Raw genomic sequence first — 20,677 nt, forward strand, 5'->3', positions numbered from 1 at the left:
GCCCGTGAGTTCGAGCCCCGCGTCGGGCTCTGGGCTGATGGCTCAGAGCCTGGAGCCTGCTTCCGATTCTGTGTCTCCCTCTCTCTCTGCCCCTCCCCCGTTCATGCTCTGTCTCTCTCTGTCCCAAAAATAAATAAATGTTGAAAAAAAAAATTTTTATATACTCAGAAGTGGAATTGCTGTAGTATCTGGGAATTCTATTTTTAATTTTTGGAGGAACTACTATACTGTTTTTCACATCAAATGCACCATTTTATATTCCCACCAATAGTGTACAAGGGTTCCAGTTTCTCCATGTCCTTGCCAACATCTGTTACTTTCTGGGATTTTTTTGATAGTAGCCTTCTAATGAGTATGAGGTGGTATCTCATTGTAGTTTCACCATGCCTTTTCCCAGTTAGTGATGCCACGTATTATTATCTTTTCGTGTGTGTGTTGGCCAGTTGTATATCTTTGGAGAAATGTTCAAGTCATTTGTCCATTTTTGAATCAGATTGTCAAGTTTTAGGAGTTGGCTATACATTCTAGATGTTAATCCCTTATCAGATATGTGATATGGCAATATCATCTCCCTTTTCATAGGTTGCCTTTTCACTCTGGATATTCTTTTCACACAAAAACCTTTAAAATTTTCATGAAATCCGTCTATTTTTTTGTTGTCTCTGCCTTTGGCGTGAAGTCTAAGAAGTCATGGCCAAATCTAATATGAAGCTTTTGCTGTGTTTTCTTCTAAGGGTTTTATAGCTTTGTCTTAAATTTACATCTTTGACCTATTTTGAGTTCAGTTTTGTACATTTTGTTAGGTAAGGGTACAGCTTTACTCATTTGCATGTGGATATTCAGTTTTCCCAGTACCATTTGCTGAAAAGACTATTCTTTCCCCCCATTGAATGGTCTTGGCAGCCTTTTTTTTTTTTTTTAAAGATAATCACTCATTAATTTTTTTTTAAGATAATCATTCATTAATTTTTTTTTTAATTTTTTTTTTCAACGTTTATTTATTTTGGGGACAGAGAGAGACAGAGCATGAACGGGGGAGGGGCAGAGAGAGAGGGAGACACAGAATCGGAAACAGGCTCCAGGCTCTGAGCCATCAGCCCAGAGCCCGACGCGGGGCTCGAACTCCCGGACCGCGAGATCGTGACCTGGCTGAAGTCGGACGCTTAACCGACTGCGCCACCCAGGCGCCCCTTGGCAGCCTTTTCTAAAATCATTCAACCATGTATGCGATGGTTTATTTTGGGGTCTCAATTCTTTCCCATTGGCCTTTCTGCCTGACTTTATGCTAGTATTATACTGTTTTTACTACTGTATGCTTTTATTTTTATTTTATTTCAAAGAGAGAGAGAGAACATGTGAGTGGGAGAGAGGGACAGAGGGAGGAAAGAGAAAATCTTAAGCAGGCTTCATGCTCAGGATGGAGTCCATCAAACCCATGACCCTGGGATCTTGACCTGAGCCAAAATCAAGAGTAAGACACTTGGGGCCCCTGGGTGGCTCAGTTGGTTAAGCATATGACACTTGATTTTAGCTCAGGTCATGATCTCACGATTTGTGGGGTTGAGCCCCATGTCATGCTGACAGCACAGAGCCTGCTTGGGATTCTCTCCCTCCCTCTGCCTTCCTCTCCCCTGCTCATGCTCACATGGGAGTGCTCTCTCTTTTCTCTCTTAAAATAAACAAACAAACATATAAAAAAGCAGTCAGACACTTACCTGACTGAGCCACCCAGGCACCCCTCTAGTATACTTTTAGATCCAGGTATGTGAGTCTTCCATCTTTGTTACCTTTTTTTTCATGATGGTTTTGGCTATCCTGGGTTCCCTGAGATTCTATGTGAATTTTAGGATGGGTGTTTCTACTTCTGTAAAGAATGCCATTAAGATTTTGAGAGTAGGTTGCTTTGGGTGGTATTGATAATGTTAACAATGTTAAGTCTTCCAATCTGTGAACATGGGATGTGTTTCCATTTATGTCTTCTTTAATTTCTTTAAGCAATATTTTGTAGTTTTCATTGCGCAAATCTTTCACCTCCATGCTTCATTCTTAAGCATTTTATATTTTTTGATGCTATTATAAATGGAATTGTTTTCGTAATTTCTTTTTTAGGTCATACGTTATTAGTATACTAGGGACTACAAAGCTTATGTTTTTAGGAATTTGTTCATTTCATCTTGGTTATCCTATTTTGGTATATAGCTGCCCATAATACTCTCATAATCCTTTTTGTTTCTGTAGAATTGGTAGTAATGTCCCAGTTTCTATTTCTGATTTTAATAAGTTGAATCTTCCTAGTTAAAGGTTTATCAATTTTGTTGACCTTTTCAAAGAACCCACTATTTAGCTGCATTAATTTTCTCAATTTTTCTATTCTCATTGTTGTGGATGTCTGTGTTGATCCTTTATTTCCTTTCTTCTAGTAACCTTGGGTTTACTTTATTCTTATTCTCTTCCCTTACATTGTAATACTAGGTTTTGGATTGAAGATCTTTTTTTTAATGTAAGCATTTATACCGGTCAATATCCCCCCTTTGCACCACTTTTGCCATGTCCTGTGTGCTTTGGTATGTTGTGGTTTTGTTTTCATTCGTATCTTAAGTATTCTCTAATTTCCGTTGTCATTTATTCTTCGACGTCTTAGTTGATTAAGAGTGTGTTGTTTAGGGGCACTTGGCTGGCTCAGTTAGTAGAACATGGCAACTGTTTCTTGGTCTCAGAGTCATGAATTCGAGCCACATATTGGGCATGGAACCTACTTAAAGTGTGTTGTCTAATTTCCACAGATCTGTGACTTTTCCTGTTTCACTTCTCTTTTTGATTTCTAACTTCATCTCATTGTAGTCAGAGAAAATACTTCATATGAGATTTATCATTTTAAGTCTTTCAACAGTTGATTGATTTGTGGCCTAACATAGGGTCTATCTTGGAAAATGTCTTACGTGCACTTGAAAAGAATGTGTTGACTGTTTGTTAGAGTGTTCTGTAGATCTGGTTGGTTTATTGTGTTTAGTCCTTGGTTTCCTAACTTGCCTTCTGTCTGGTTATTCTATTCATTATTGAGTGTCCAAATGTAAATGTAGAGCAGTCTGTTTATCCCTTCAACTATTTCAGTATTTTACTTCATATATTTTCATGGCCTGTTGTTAGAGACACACACATATATTAAATATGTGTAAATATTTGTAATTGCTATATCTTGCTGCATTGAACCTTTGTATGTAATATCCTTTGTCTTGTAAAACTTATTTCAAAGCCAGTCTTGTCTGATACTAGTATAGCCACCTTGATCTTTTGGTTACTATTTCTATGGAATATCTTTGTTCATACTTCATTTTCAATCCCTTTTTGTCCTTGGATCTTAAGTGAGTTTCTTACAGATAACATATAGTTAGATCATGTATGTTTATCCTTTTTTGAAGGCCCATTTAAAGTAAATATTGATTAGAGGGGACTTATTTCTGACCTTTTGGTATTATTGGCTTTTTATATGCCTTCTTTCCATTTTTGCCCCTCCTTTTCTGTCATTTCATGTCTTTTGTGTTTAGTTGGTTTTATTGTATTGAAACATTTCGTTTCTTTATTTTTAAATATTTATTTTTGAGAGAGAGCAAGCGTGCATGCACATGTGCACATATATGCTCAGGGGAGGGGCAGAGAGAGAGGGAGATATAGAGGATCTGAAGCAGGCTTTCCTAACAGCAGAGTGCCCAGTGCGGGGCATGAACTCTAGAATTGTGAGATTGTGACCTGAGCTGAAGTCAGACACTTAACCAACTGAGCCACCCAGGCACCCCATCATTGACATACTTTAATATTAATGGATGCTAAAAGAGAACAACCTCAGAGAATCTCATTAACAGATGATGAGAAAGGAGTATAGATTTGAAATAAGGAAATTCATATTTTAGTCCTTGTTCTGCCAGTGAATACATGTATTCACCCGATTGATTTAACTGTCAGTGAGGACTATACCGACGCAAATTATTTATACTTCTCTTTTTAATCATTATTTAATGGCGTTTTTATTTTTATTCATATATATTCTATGATGGCAATTTAATTTTTGCTAAGTTTTTCAGCGTGATGTACCCTTTTGGTTTTAAGCATTGAATCTACTTGGCTCTTTTTTTCTCTCCAATATTTTATTTTCCCTTTTACAACACTTAATGTCAAATGTATGCCAACAATAAAATGTGATTTGTGATTCTTTAGAGCATGATTTTTACACTGGCAAAATAAATTTTGTTTTAAAATTCATCCCTAGTTCTGTGAGAAAAGAATTCATAATGAACTTGGCTTTGTAATTGTGACAAATGGCATTCTCTAGAACAAATATGGCTCTGGTTTTCTTTAGAATCCAAAATTGTTATTTATTTAGTAAGTATGTGTATAGTTCTTTTTGGTATCATTCGTGATATATACTGTACATAAAATAATAATTTATATGTTTGAAGATAGCTGGTGATCACTCTGTTGTCAGACTTTGATTGGCTTCCTTTTTCCTAGTAGTCTGTTGATCAAAAAACCATTGTGTTGTTATTTAAGTTTAGGCCATTTGTGTTTTCACATAAGTCCTGGTGAGCCACAGGTAAATACTGACAGGATTGATATTTATTGAAACAATGGGAAATACGTCATATTTGAAATATTTTATTATCACAAAATATCAAATACAAATTTTTGCTCGGTAAAGCATTTGGGCCTGTTTTCTTTCTTAAGAATCTCTTTCTTGCTTATCTAGCCTTGAGGAAATGTAAGGTTTTGTTAATGTAAATCTCATTGATGGCTACCAGTATGAGAGTATAGGATAGTTTTCTGGACTGTTGAGGATGCTTTCTTCTTAACCTTTTTAATATATCAATCTAGTAATTTCACTCCAGCGCACACATCATGTGTTTGTTAAGTCTCATAGATGAGTATAGTTATTTTTCACCTTTTCTTTGGACAGAGGATGACCCAGTTTTCATTAGACAAGACAGCAATCGCAGTGAAAAAGAGACCACGCAAGTGGCACATGAAACAGAGCCAGAATCAGGGTCTCAGCCTCGGCCTGCTGTATTATCTGGTTATTTTAAACAGTTTCAGAAGTCTTTACCGCCTCGATTCCAGCGACAGCAGGTAACAACCAAAACATTGTATCATGTATGTGTGATTGAAAAGGTTTATTGTTCAATACTCTGAGTATAACATGAAACCTAAAATACAAAAAGGACACAAATTTTCCCTGAAATTCTTTCCCTTTTTAATAAAAGTTTGTTGCTAATGGATATTACCAAAAACTTCTGTGTCATTTTCCCCCCTCTACTTCATTTATAGACCCCATCTTTCTTTCTAGGAAACAATTTCTGCAGTCTAATTAATGAGTGATTTCTTCCTTCCTGATTAATTTCTTAAGTTTAAGGCAACGTGTCCTAACTTCTCTTTGGTTCTTTTGTGTCACCACCTCTCTTTGTTAAATGTCTTTCGAATTCTTTTCCCTGAAGAATTCAAAAAAGCCCATTATTTTTTGATATGATTGATTATACTAATTTATTACATGGACCTAAAATCTGGATTTGTGATCCTGCTTTTTCAGGAACAGATGAAACAGCAGCAGTGGCAGCAGCAGCAGCAGCAGCAGCAAGGTGTCCTTCCACAGGCAGTCCCTTCACAGCCATCTAGCGGTGCGGTCCCTCCCCCACCACACAGACCTCTTTACCAGCCCATGCAGCCTCACCCTCAGCATTTGGCTTCTATGGGTTTTGACCCAAGGTGGCTCATGATGCAGTCATACATGGATCCTCGAATGATATCAGGTAGACCTGCTATGGATATTCCGCCCATTCATCCTGGTAAGTTGAAATTGAGGTTGTCTCATGGCTCACTTGTAGCTCTGCGAGACCAAAGGTTTTCATCTTCCTCCCATTTGTACCCTTAATTCCTTTAAGAGCTATAATGGAGTAATAATTTAAAATAGGGTGCCTAGATTTTTAATCAGAAGTTCTGTAACTTTGCACACAGATGAGTTAAAGGCAGACACTGTAGCAACGGTGTGATAAGGCCAAGACACTAGTTATTTTCAGTTTTGTAAATATTATTTAAACATTTTTTGAGTCTTAAATCATGCTTTCTGTTATTTGCTAAATTGTTTTCATTCTTTGGAGTGCTTAAGCATTTGAATTTTGTCATATATTCTGTATTCCAGCTTTTCCATTTTCTCCACCTGACACTGGACTTTTCACATAAGTTAGCTGAAAACCAGTGAATTAGCAGTCTTGTGTGGAATCTATCAGAATAAATCCAGATAGTACATTACCAAAATGATACCGAGGAAGATTATGGGTATGATCATAATATAAAAATATCGAGAGTCATGCCTTAATTTTAAAATATATACTGCAATTTAAAAATTTAATAATTGATAGCATTATTGATCAACTGAGTAAACTGTATTAATGGAATTTTCTATAGGAAATATTTGCTCTGGAAGTCTGTCACTGTTGGTGTAATCCTCTGTTTTTTATTTACATGCATAGAGGCATCATGTGTTACCTGATTTTTATAGGCTTTTTTTTCTTCCTTTAAAGTAAAAATAAGCTGCTATTGTGGTTTTGTTTCACTTCCTCAATTCTTAAATCTATTTAATAGCAACAATAAGTATCTCATTCACAGAAAAACTTGTGTAATTTTCACTGATCGTTTCTTGAGTTCATCACTTTAACTTGGCAAAAAGTATTTCTGTAGCTCAAGTATAGAGAGTCCCAATAGTAATTAATAACCCAGATTCTGTGTGTATAGTGATTGTTTTCCCCATCTTTTTCTGACCTTTTGTAAAGGAATGATTCCTCCCAAGCCATTAATGAGAAGAGAGCAAATGGAAGGATCACCAAACAGTTCTGAGTCATTTGAGCATATAGCACGATCTGCAAGAGATCATGCAGTCTCCCTCTCTGAACCTCGTGTGATGTGGGGGTCGGATCCCTATCCTCATACGGAGCCTCAACAGGCCACTGCTCCCAAGGCAACAGAAGAACCTGAGGATGCAAGGTAATGGTAGAAATTAACAGACTAAACTGAATATTGTGGTAAAATGAAAAGTAGGTAGTGTCCCTGAAGATCATCCTGGTTTAGGACTGAGCCACAAATCTGATTTCCTCCCATGTAGTGTATGTCATTTCATTTTTGGACATGCATTGTTTTTCTGTCATTTCTGTATTTAGAGCATTTTGTCACCTAGTTCTGTACACTGAATTAAATACTGAAATTCAGTGTTGAATGTTAAAATTGGCAAGTTTCTACTGTTGATTAGATACTTGATACGTAGTCTAGCTAAAGTGTTGATATAGTTTTTCCACTGATGAGAAATGGTAGACATTTGATTATCAGTATCTTGTGGAAGTTTTCTAATGCCGAGAGAAGGATAAATACTAATTTACAAAGATCCTTTAGGGGAACCTGGGGACGCCTGGGTAGCACAGTTGGTTAGATGGCCAACTCATGATCTCACCTCAGGTTTTGATCTCAGGGTCATGAGTTCAAGCCCTGTGCTGTGCTCCATGCTGGGCGTGGAGCCTACCTAAAAAATAAACACTAAGATACTTTGAAGTAGCAGACAGTTGGTGATCTATAGTAATTGATAGCTATGAAGTTAGAACTTCTGCGTTTTCAAGGGAGTGTATTTTGTGATGCTTTATCATTCTGATTAATCGGGGAAGATAGACCTACTCTGGGATAGTCTTCGATTGTAATTATAGGTGGAAATTCTTAGTCTTGGAATTCACGTCAGCATGGGACACGTGCATGGCTCAGTCAGTTAAGCATCCAACTTTGGCTCAAATCATGATCTCAGGGTTTGTGAGTTCGAGCCCTGCATTAGGCTCTCTGCTGTCAGTACAGAGCCTGTTCTGAATCCTCTCTCTCCCTGCTCCCCACCTCCCCCACTGCCTCTCCGCTGCTCGCTCATGCTCGCTCTCTTGCTCTCTCTCTCTAAAATTGAATAATCATTTAAATAAATAAATACTTCATATCAGCATAGCCTAAACTTCTTTTTTCTTATGAAGTTCATTTGTTTTCAAATGAGAGGGAAAAAACATACTGTATCTACTCTCAACAAAATTTTTAAGTGTTTGTACAATATTGTTAACTCTAAGTACAGTGTTAACAATATTGTACAGTGTTTTACAGCACATTTGTAGAACTTTTGCATCTTATAGGAACTTTTGCATCTTACTGCCTCCTAGGCCCTGGCAATCACCATTCTGTTTTATGATTGGATGAGTTTGATTATATTATATACTCATATAAGTGGAATCCTGCAGTGTTTGCCCTGCGATTGATTTATTTCACTTAACATAACATTCTTGTCCATTTGGTAGCACAGAATATTCCATTGTATGTATATATATTCCATGTATGTATATATATGTATATACTACATTTTCTTTTCACGGGGCTTGAACTCACAACTCTGAAATCAAGACCTGAGCTGAGATCAAGAGTTGGATGCTCTGCTGACTAAGACACCAGGCATGCTGACACCACATTTTCTTAATGCATTCGTCTGTCAGTGGACATTTAAGGTTGTTTCCACCTCTTGGCGATTATGAATAATGCTGCACTAAACTTTTAAAGGAGACAAAGATTAGGATCCTTTTTAAATGTTTTTTATGATTAGGATCCATTTACTTTTTTTTTTTTTTTTAAGGTTTATTTATTTTGAGACAGAGCTATGTGTGCGCAAGCCAGGGAGAGGTAGAGAGAAAGGGAGAGACAGAATTCCACCAGGCTCTATGCTGTCAGAGGGGAGCCCGGCTTTGGGCTTGATCTCATGAACCGTGAGATCATGACCTGTACCAAAACCAAGAGTTGGACGCTTAACAGACTGAGCCACCGAGGCGCCCCTCATTTACATGTATAATTAGAGAGGTTGTTTTGCTGTACACTTACGCAAAAGAGTTTTTGCGTTGATAGCGATGCCTCTGAATTCTCATTATTTTAGGCCTGAAGCCTCACTGGATCCGGAACCGATTACTGCTGCTTATCCTGTAGAACACAGTCAATTAGAGGCTCATCCAAAAGCAGACTTTGTCAGAGAATCAAATGAGACAGAAGTACAAAAGTTTTTAAGCAGATCTGTGGAAGACATTAGACCTCGCCATACTGACACAAATAATCAGTCTGCTTGTTTTGATGTTCCTGATCAAAAACCTGTATCCACTCCTCCAGAAGAGCGGATTTCGGCTGGAGCGGAAAGTCAGCCTGCCCGGAAAAGAAGTGTTTCCCATGGCTCTAACCATACTCAAAAGTCAGAGGAGCAAAGAAGTGAGCCATCCGTAAGCATTCCTAAAGTAACCAGCAGATGCACTGATCCAAAGGAACCAACAGAAAGGACTGAGGAAAAACCAAAGAAGGATGGCTTTATACGATCTTCTGAAGGACCAAAACCTGAAAAACTATATAAATCCAAATCGGAAACTCGTTGGGGCCCAAGGCCAAGCTCCAACAGAAGAGAAGAGGGTAGTGATAGGCCTGTGAGAAGATCGGGTCCCATTAAAAAACCAATACTTAGAGATATGAAAGAGGAACGAGAGCAACGGAAGGAGAAAGAAGGGGAAAAGGGAGAAAAGGTCCCTGAGAAACTTGTAAAACCCGAGAAGACGGAAAAGAAAGATCCTGTCCCTCCAGTCCCACCGCCTGCTGCGCCAACTCAGCCACAGTCAGCTCTACCACCACCTCAACCAGAACCAGAGAAATTCCCTTCAACGGAAACTTCAACTTTGGTTCAAAAGCCACCTCAAGATGCTGAGAAGCCCTCAGAACCTGTAAGTAGTGTTGAGGTAGAGCCTGTGGCTAAAACTGTAAACCCACAGATTGTCACAGCACCAACAGTCAAAGAAGAAAAACAACCTGAGAAAGTTGGTAGCAAAGACCTTGTAGAGAGGCCTCGACCAGATTCAAGACCAGCAGTTAAAAAAGAATCCACTTTACCCCCTAGGACCTATTGGAAAGAAGCGAGAGATAGAGATTGGTTTCCAGATCAAGGGTACAGAGGTCGAGGCCGAGGCGAATACTATTCCAGGGGCCGGAGCTATAGAGGTTCTTATGGAGGGCGTGGCCGTGGTGGGAGAGGGCACACTCGAGATTATCCTCAGTATAGAGACAGTAAGCCACGGACAGAGCATGTGCCCTCAGGACCTCTCAGACAGCGAGAAGAAAGTGAAACACGAAGTGAGAGCTCCGATTTTGAAGTCGTTCCCAAAAGGAGACGACAGCGAGGTTCAGAGACTGACACAGACAGTGAAATTCATGAAAGTGCAAGTGACAAGGATAGTTTAAGCAAAGGTAAACTTCCCAAAAGAGAGGAGCGTTCTGAAAACAAAAAGCCCATGAAGCCTCAGTCTTCTTTCAAGCCTGAAAATCACATCCGAATAGATAATAGACCTCTAGAAAAACCTTATGTGAGGGATGATGATAAATCTAAACCAGGCTTCCTTCCTAAGGGAGAGCCTACACGGCGAGGCAGAGGGGGAACATTCCGACGCGGTGGAAGGGATCCTGCAGGTCGGCCATCACGCCCTTCCACCATCCGAAGACCTGCTTATCGGGACAATCAGTGGAACCCAAGGCAGGTAGAAGCTCCTAAGCCAGACGATGAAGAGCCACCAAGAAGGCATGAGCAGTTTCTTCCTATACCAGCAGATAAACGACCTCCAAAATTTGAGCGAAAATTTGACCCAGCTAGAGAGAGGCCCCGAAGACAACGTCCTACCCGGCCACCGAGACAAGACAAGCCACCTAGATTCAGACGTCTCAGAGAGAGGGAGGCTGCTTCAAAAACCAACGAGGTGGCAGTGCCCACAAATGGCCCAGTTAATAATGTCGTTCAAGAACCAGTTAATCCTGCTGGGGAGATTTCTGGAAACAAGACACCAGACTTATCTAATCAGAACTCTTCAGATCAGGCAAATGAGGAATGGGAAACAGCTTCTGAAAGCAGTGATTTCAATGAGAGGCGTGAAAGAGATGAAAAAAAAAATGCTGATTTGAATGCACAAGCAGTTGTAAAGACCGGAGAGAATGCTTTACCTCCAAAAAGGGAAATAGCAAAGAGAAGTTTTTCTAGCCAGAGACCTGGCGTAGATCGCCAGAATCGGCGCGGCAACAGCGGTCCACCCAAATCTGGAAGGAATTTCTCAGGTCCTAGAAATGAAAGGAGAAGTGGGCCGCCATCAAAAAGTGGGAAGCGAGGGTGAGTACTTTGGCTTCAGTGTAATCAACTTGTGTTCCTTTAAAGAAGCTGAAAGTTGAACTGAGCAGAGGAGCCAGTCTAGACAGAGGACCCAGACATTGTTCTCCCCCAGTTTTTTGGTCTGTTCTCAGAGCGTAAGGGTGCTTGAGCAAAAGAGGTTAATGGTCTCCGGAGTCTTTGCCTCCTAAGTTGTTATTTTCCAGAAGAGTCCTCTTAGGACTTTGTAGCTTTGGGAGGAGAGTCTTCACACTTAGAGAAGGGCCTGCACATTGTCTTCCTGTTGGTAAGTCATCTTCTAGATGACACGCAGCCCTCCTTTCTTTTTGGGGTTTTCTTTGCAAAACTCTGGTGCTTGTACGTGTCCTCTGCGATTTAAATGAATACGTTTTAACCATATGTTTTATCGCTCTGTACTGGTTGCTAGGAAGTGAATGTTGAACCTTAAGAATAAATTATATTTTCCTCTTGAGTTGCAAACCTACAATAAATAATCCAGCTGGATAAAGGCCCAGAAAGCAAAGTCCTGCCCAATCACCAAGGCCACCAATAACATAAATATCTTTGGATTTATTTTAAAACAGTTTTCCTAAACTGTGTTAAGCTTTTTCTGTTCTTTTAAATATTAAAATGTTTATAATAAATTATCAGTTTATTTAATATTAGGAAAAATTACAGTAGCAGCATGCCTACCTTTATTGATCGAGTGATTGATTTCATTTATTTGCCTAGTTTTAAATGTAGGTTTTGATACTTCCTGTATAAAACTCTCCTTCCTCTCCACTAAAATGGAGAGAAAGTAATAGTACTTACAAGCATTGGTAAACATTACAGACATGACATTTGTGAATTGCATAACATATCTGGTATATAGTAACCAACTATTATTATAGTATGTCCTGGTTTTTGACCAAATTCCTAGCTTTGGAGCCTGAGCTGATAAGAAATTTATTCAGATAATTACTATAGTCATCTGCATTGGTTAGTTACAATATGCTTAGCATTTCAGATTACTGCATCCGTCAATGAAAATATTTTTGCTTTCTGATAACTTAGAAAAATTTTAGGGAAATAGTATGACCAACTGTGTTTCCTGAGTACTTTCTTAACACAGAATTTGAACCTCCCTTTAAAAGGTCAAAAGAATTAGGATAACATACGTAGCCGCAGTTTAGTTACTGACTATAACCAAACTATTAGAGTTTTGAGTAATAATACTCAAGGGAAATCTTGGTCTGGTTTTTGTGTAATGCAGATCTCAACAACTTAAGACTTTCGTGCCATGTAGATAGTAACAACTTTGAACGTGCAGATATAGCAGTTACTGATTGGTTGTAGTTAAAGGCAGTATTTTCAACAAGTCCCGTTTATAAGAAACGATTTTCTTCTAATATTTGAGGTCATGCTTTGTGCCAAGCACTTGGTAAGCTTTTATCTCAAGTGATACCAATGGCTAAGATGAATTAGTGAACCCATTTTCTGTGGTGTATTTTCATAAATTTAAATAAACAAATCCAAGAATAAAATTTGATAGGAAACAAAAACTATAGAAATGCATTGGATTGTGAAATATTTCCGAATTAAAAGTGGTTTTTTATGTACTTACATTAATGTGTAAGTCTGATTGAACTTTTAAAAAAATACACGTAAGCAGTGCTTTTTAAAATTTTCATATGCTGCCCTCTTGTGGAGAAGATCCAGTAGTGAATCCTCTGGACTAGTTTGTATCATAAACTTTCTGCTATAAACAATATTGATTAGCTTATTTATACCATGATAGACACAATAAGAACCTTCAGGGCACAATTGGGACTCTAGAGTTTAATTCCTGGAAGGAACTCATGGGAGCTAGTCCATCTCCTTTATTGGGAAGCTCAGTTTTAGTGACATTGTACTCAAGAAAAGTCACTAAGTCTTGCTGGTTTTAGAGTTAGAGTCTTCTGTCCCACTGTTTCTTCTTACATTAAACTTATAAACGGCCAGTAATCGTTTTTCATTTGTTCGGTTATGTGGAGGTGGTAATAACTCAAATTACTGTTTTATAGACCATTTGATGACCAGTCTGCGGGCACAACTATTGTTGATCCCGTCAATGGCAGCTCTGCACACCACCAGGAAGGAGCACCAAATGGTACAGGACAGAAGAACTCCAAAGATTCGACAGGGAAAAAAAGAGAAGACCCCAAATCAGGCCCCAAAAAACCCAAAGAGAAAGCAGATGCACTGTCACAGTTTGATCTCAACAATTATGCAAGTATGTCTTAGGTTCCTTTTATTTATATATCATCTGCTACGTTTAAGTGGACACTGTAATTAAAGGAGGCCAGAATTGGGCCTACAAGGTGGACACAGAGGCTGATTATGAATCACTAATTGATAAAATGAACTAACGTAACACCAGGTTTTAGCACAGCCTTGAATACTTAACAAAGTTCTTGTTAAAGATAATCCACAGGGTTTCACTATTCTTCATAAAAAAGGTTAATGGGAAAATTAACCACTCTACCTTGCCAAATAGGTATAGGAAAACATAGAAAACAAAGATCTTAATTCTGTTCTGTATGCTTTATAAATATGGTTTCTAAGATATGGTGAATACAGAATAAATATTAGGATGGGAGGCAGTGTTGCTCTGGGTAAATACTTTCAGAAAGCCACGAAGTAAAAGGATATCAAGTGCGAAGAATAACACTAGTAATAAGAAAATATTTGGTGAGGAAGTTAACAAGGAATACACCTGTATTTTTACCATATTTGCCATTCATTCAGATGAGACTTAAGCAGGGAGTATTGTGTAAAATTGAGATCTGCTAAGACCACATAGTAATAATGGGAAAGTTAAGTACTATTATTCCAGTATTAAAAATAAAGACTAGACTTTTCTTCTATTTAGTGGTCATTTAAACTGTGAACTCTTTGGGCCCAGGCCCTTGGCATTATCGTTTCTAAATCAATAGCTCCCAACATGTGGTCCCAGCATCACCTAGAAATTTGTGACAAATACAAAATCTACCTCAGATGTACTGAATCAGAAATTCTTGGAGCAGTCTGTGTTTTAACAAGTTCTCCAGGTGATTCTGATGTAAGCAGATATTTGAGAATTACTGTTCTAGAGTACCATTTTAGGATTCACGTAGGAAAGAAAGAAACTTGGTTTAGTCGTGTGTTTAAGAATTTTTAGTTAGATTACGAAGCCAATTTGACAATAAGTTATATTAAAAAAAATTTTTTTTTTAGTTAGATTATGTAAAGCAGTGGTTCTCAACAGCAGTGATTTTTGTACCCCGGGGGATGTGTGGCAATCTCTGGAGAACATTTTGTCATAGCAGGGGGGCTGCATGCTACTGACATCTTAGTAGGTATAGGCCCAGGGTGCTGCTAAACTTCCCAGAGTGCACAGGACGGGCAGCTCAAAATGCTGATAGCACTCAAGTTAAAAAGCACTGATACACAGAGAACAAAGTAGACCCGCAGGAAGTTTGGATGCCAGCCTTGTGGTGGTCCGTAAGAGAGAGGAGAGCCTAAACACCGTATTTGCAAAATGACAAATGAAGATTATAAAAAGTCCACAAAATATGGCAGATTTATCTTCCCAAATACTTGTTTACCAGTTTTCCGTCTTCCAGAGAACTATTATATTATTGGCTTAAGACTTAAAAAGGTGAGAACTCCATTGTATTTCTGAATTGGTGGTTGGAAATTGAGCTATTCATTTTTATTTTTCGAGAGAGAGTGCACACACGATCGAGGGGAGAGAAAGAGACTCTTAGGCAGCCTTCACTCCCAACACAGAGCCCAGTGTGAGACTCTGTCTCACGATTGTGAGATCATGACTTGAGCTGAAGTTAAGAGTTGGCTGCTTAACTGACTAAGCCACGAAGGCACCCAGGCTATTCATCTTTAAAACTCATTAAGATACACTCATCCTTAGGTTGTTTTCCTAATAACATTTAAGTAATTTCTCTTTAGCCCAAAATGTTACAAAGCACCAGGTAAGAACAGGGTGTTGAAAACAAAGTATTATTCAGATTTCTATAGATGTTGCCTGTAGTTGGGCAAACGAGTTCTTCAAAGGATTCTAAAAAAGCTCTTTGGCAAGAAAATTAAAGTAATGAGTGATGGCTTGGCTATGAAGAAAAGCTTTACACACACACGATATAGTCTAAGCGGGAGACTGAGATGAACTTACAATTGAAGGTCTCTTTACCACTGTGATGTAATGGAGTGCACGGCATCCAGTGACTTGTCTAAGACCTTTCATTGAAATGAGTGCTGTTCCATTTTAGAGTTAATCTTGTAAAGGACTTAAAACCCCACATAGTAGAAGTATCATGGATAAATCAGAGCCAATCAAGGTTTTATTAGAAAAGCAAAATAACATGGGGTGCCAGTTTGGCTCAGTCAGTGGAGCGTGCAACTCTTGACCTTGGTGTTGTGGGTTCAAACCACACGTTCGTTGGGTGTAGAGATTACTTACATTATTGTATTATTATTTTTTTAATGTTTATTTTTGAGAGAGAGAGCAAGTGAGCATGTGCAGGGGAGGGGCAGACAGAGAGGGAAAGACAGAATCCAAAGCACACTCCAGTCTCTGAACTGTCAACACACAGCCCTACACAGGGCTCAAACTCACAAACCATGAGATCATGACCTGAGCCAAAATCAAAAGTCAATCACACACTTAACTGACTAAGCCACCCAGGCATCCCTGAGATTACTTAAAATTTTGTAAAAAAGAAAAACAAGAACAGTAATAGGTTTTAAAAAGTGGGAGCCGGTCTTAGTATTTTTGTTTTCCTGTCACTATTCACATAAGTGGAAATTTTTTTTTTTTAATTTTTTTTTCAACGTTTATTTATTTTTGGGACAGAGAGAGACAGCATGAACGGGGGAGGGGCAGAGAGAGAGGGAGACACAGAATCGGAAACAGGCTCCAGGCTCTGAGCCATCAACCCAGAGCCCGACGCGGGGCTCGAACTCACGGACCGCGAGATCGTGACCTGGCTGAAGTCGGACGCCTAACCGACTGCGCCACCCAGGCGCCCCGCACATAAGTGGAAATTTTTAGCTATGTAAAGAGAATTGTTTGCAAGTGGATTCCCGACAAACCACTCCCTGATGATACCCTCTTGCCATCCCTCACAGGTTATCACCTTTCTGAGTTGTATATGTATCATTCCCAAGCAAATTCATATTTTTGTTTTGTGTTCCCCAATTAAGATGTATATTTTTTACAAATTAACATAACTTACTTGAATTGCCTTACTCTCCCCTTTTTTTAAATGTTTATTTTTGTGAGAGAGAGAACATGAGTGGGGGAAGAGCAGGGATGGGGATGGGGACAGAGGCTCCAAAAGCGGGTTCAGGGCTTACAGCAGTCAGCCTGATGTGGGGCTTGAACTCCTGAATCATGAGATCATGACCTAAGCCGAAGTCGAATGCTTAACCGACTGAGCCACCCAGGCTTCCCAGCCTCACCCTTTTGTTATATTTATTTTGGAAACATACCTGCAACCACAAGTTGCATTGCCTGACCTATTTTAAGTTTTCTTTTAAATATTAAATTTAAGGGATCTTGGGGCGCCTGGCTGGCTCAGTCAGTCGAGCATCCGACTCTTGATTTTGCCTCAGGTTGTGATTTCAAGGTTACTTGAGCCCCATGTTGGAACCTGCTTGAGATTCTCTTCCTCTCTCTTTCTCTGCCCCTCTCCCCCACTCATGCTCTTTCCCTCTAAAATAATAAGTAAATAAACTTAAGAGATCTAGATTTCTTACACTTTCTAGGATGTATAGTTTTAAGAAGATAGCCCAAATAATTGTTAGTTGGACAATGAGTTGAAAATACATCTTGAATTACTAATCTGCAAGGTTATGACTTGGCATACATCTGTGCTACTTTACATTCACGTAGAACTTTCACATATATTTTGTTTGTTTTTAACCAACTACACGTTGTAGACAATGGTCTGCATAAAACAGGCATTAAGAGTCATAAGACCAGCTTGGCTATTCACCAGCTCACCTTTAGCATGTCAGCTTCTCGAGAGTTTATTCGTGTTTTGAAAACAATAGTAATATCCACCTCTTAGAATGGTTAGATACAAGTAAAGTGCTATGTAGATGCGTATAGCACGATATAGATTGGATCCTGGGAGAAGTAGAGGTTCTGTGATTTGACTAAGATAGTAGAATGTTTTAAAAGATAACACCACTGTATTGCTGGGGGAAAAAAAGATGCATATCATTCAGGGACTTCAAAAAGTCAAAAAAAATTTTTAACCTTATTTATGAAATCATGTATCTATTAAGTCTCTTCAAATCTTAGTAACAAATGGCTACTTTATGGTTTGGGAATTGGGTTATACTGTGGATTATCAGAACGAGATTTTTGCTTTGCCTTTCTTTTATTTTCTTTCTTTCTTTCTTCCTTTCTTTTTTCTTTCTTTCTTTCTTTCTTTCTTTCTTTCTTTCTTTCTTTCTTTCTTTCCTATTGGATTAAACATGTGTTGTTTATCTTTTCATTTGAAAAACAGAAAATATCATTTTAAATCTTTTTCCGTACCCATAGGTGTTGTTATAATTGACGACCATCCTGAAGTAACAGTAGTTGAAGACCCCCAGTCAAATTTGAATGATGATGGTTTTACGGAAGTGGTTTCCAAAAAACAACAAAAACGTTTACAGGATGAGGAACGTCGAAAGAAGGAAGAACAAATCATACAGGTTTAGTGTTTCAGTTTGTTACTAGATACTTAGATTGTTGCCCAAAATATATTAGCAAATAATCAAAAGGTTTCTATCTACGTATAATATCAAGGCTGCATTTATTCATGTGTTCTAAATGGCTTTGATTGTCACAACTTTAAATTGTTTTTAACCAGAATTGAGGTAAATGTTAAATAGAATGTAATCACCGTAGCTCACTATTTGCCGTAGAGAAGACCATCTTTCATTCAGGAATGTTTCATGTTTCAGTACTGGTCATCTTATTTGTCCCATCTTCATGGAAGAGCTATTTAATTTTAAATTATCTTGGGAAGCTCTTGAAGACACCTGCCATGATACAATAAATTGCAGATTCTTGACCTGTAAAAGTTTTGATTATAATCTAAACTAGTTCATTTAAACACACAGTATGCATCAAGGTAAGTCATCCCATTTAAATCAACCCAGACACCCATTTTGCCAAATGCTGACACAGGATAAAAATAAATAAAACATATAGATCTTAGTGATAATAAGCTCTAACAAACGAGAAGGCCCAAAAACAAGAAACACTGTAAAAATTCTATGTGAATGGTAATATTGAGTTCAGTCGAATATAGCCCTTGGGACTAGATATTTTCAGAAGTCATTCACTCATTTGTCTGTCTATTCATTCATTAATTTTTAAGGTAAAAATGGTATCCTATATAGCATAAGACCCCAGCACACCCACAGATTAATATTTCTGTGGCAGATGTAAGTTGAGCGAAGCCAGTAGGTAGTTTTTTGTCAGATCAGGTCAGATTTTTTTTTTTTTTTTTAATTTGAGAGAGAGAGAACACACAAGCAGGGGAGGAGCAGAGAAAGAGGGGAAAATACAGAATCCAAAGCAGGCTCCAGGCTCTGAGCTGTCAGCACAGAGCCCGATGCGGGGCTCAAACTCTTGACCTCGAGACCATGAGCTGAGCTAAAGTCGGACACTTAACCGACTGAGCCTCCCAGGTACCCCAGATCAGGGCAGACTTTGCTGCCAGTTGAATTCACTGAAAAATTCCTTAATTTTTTGACTTTTAGAATTGTGAAAGAGATTATGAAACTATATATCAAGAATGTATAATACATATTTGTCTTTTGTCCCTAGTAACATCTTGGGTTTTCATAATTTAAAATCTCATTGCAGCTTTGATATTTTTGCTCTATCAAGTACCTATTTTGAAAACTAAAGGGACTAAATTAGTAGATCTTGTTAGAGATATTCATAGACCGTTAACTTTCAGCTACATTATTGACAAAAATGTTTCTTAACAATTTTTTAAGGTCTGGAACAAAAAGAATGCAAATGAGAAGGGAAGAAGTCAGACTTCTAAGCTTCCTCCAAGATTTGCCAAAAAACAAGCTACAGGGCCCCAGCAGGCCCAGTCTCCAGCTATAGCTCCTGCTCCAGCCTCAGCCCCAGGCCCAGGCCCAGGCCCAGGACCAGGCCCGGCCCCAGCCCCAGCCCCAGCCCCAGGCCTAACTGCAGCCTCATCTCCACTCCCAGCCGCGGCCTCCGCTCCTGTCCCACCCTCCACCTCAGCTGCAGCTACCGTCTCTTCCGCAGCCCCAGCCTCTGTCCCCATCCTCACCTCAGCCCCAGCCTCAGCCCCAGCCTCTGTGCCCATCCTCGCCTCAGCCTCCATTCCCATACTTGCTTCTGCCCTAGCCCCGGCTTCAACCTCAACCCCAGCCGCCTCAGCCCCAGCCGGCCCAACCCCGATTCCAACCCCAACCCCGACCCCAGCCCCAGCCCCCACCCTAGTCCCAGCCCCACCTTCAGCTCCAGCCCTCGTCCCCATCTCTGCTCCAGCCCCCACCGCACCAGCCCAGACTCAGGGCCAGACTCATAAACCAGTCCAGAGTCCACTTCAAACTACGACACAGTCTTCAAAACAGCCACCACCTTCAATCAGACTGCCTTCAGCTCAGACACCTAATGGCACAGATTATGTAGCCACAGGAAAATCCATCCAGACCTCACAGTCACATGGCACACTTACAACTGAATTATGGGATAACAAGGTGGCCCCACCAGCTGTGCTGAATGACATCTCAAAGAAATGTAAGTTCAACAGAGAAGTGACGGGTGGGGTATGGCATGAGAATATTAGGTTTGTTTTCAATTTCATTTATACACTTGGTATATTTTCCTAGCCACCTTTTTTTTTTCTTAGTAAGAAGCAGTAATAGTAATTTTTTTCTTTGCTTCCTTTCTTGAAGGCTTTGTTTCTAAAACAAATGTGTTATACTTTTAACAGCCGTATTTTATGGACACAATTTTGTGTTGATTAAAAAAGTACACTGTTTGCGGGGGACATCTATTTATTTTATTTTGGTCTACAAAATTCTCTTAAGTGTATCGTGAAAGTCATTGTTTTATTGTCAGGCTACTGTTGAAAGAAAAGGTAAAATAGGTTAGGGATTATCGAGCTCTAAATTTTAATGGTCTCATTTCCCGTGACTTCTTCTTTTTAGTAGGTCCCATTAGTCCACCACAGCCACCTTCAGTCAGTGCGTGGAATAAGCCCCTAACATCGTTTGGATCAGCTACTTCATCAGAGGTAGGAGGAGACTTAATAATGGCCTTAGTTGGGGTTAGTGTACCGGAGTTCCCTTAAAATAGTTTTCAGACTTGAGCATGCATCACAGTCACCTGGACAACTTATTAAAAGAGATTGCTGAGACCACTGCCCAGAGTTTTCCACTTCATTA

General features: G+C 39.2%; 1 protein-coding gene across 1 annotated transcript in view; it reads left to right on the plus strand.

Annotated features, from left to right (window-relative positions):
• Positions 1 to 20,677, plus strand: part of PRRC2C (proline rich coiled-coil 2C) — a 98,160-nt gene that overhangs the window by 48,159 nt on the left and 29,324 nt on the right. Inside the window, 8 exon segments of the mRNA XM_043568325.1 lie at positions 4,949 to 5,118; positions 5,576 to 5,831; positions 6,816 to 7,026; positions 8,978 to 11,227; positions 13,270 to 13,478; positions 17,793 to 17,947; positions 19,247 to 20,027; positions 20,441 to 20,526. Coding sequence (XP_043424260.1) covers positions 4,949 to 5,118; positions 5,576 to 5,831; positions 6,816 to 7,026; positions 8,978 to 11,227; positions 13,270 to 13,478; positions 17,793 to 17,947; positions 19,247 to 20,027; positions 20,441 to 20,526 — 4,118 coding nt within the window.

Source organism: Prionailurus bengalensis, chromosome E4 (genome assembly GCF_016509475.1).
Source record: "Prionailurus bengalensis isolate Pbe53 chromosome E4, Fcat_Pben_1.1_paternal_pri, whole genome shotgun sequence".
NCBI classification, from domain to species: Eukaryota; Metazoa; Chordata; class Mammalia; order Carnivora; family Felidae; genus Prionailurus; species Prionailurus bengalensis.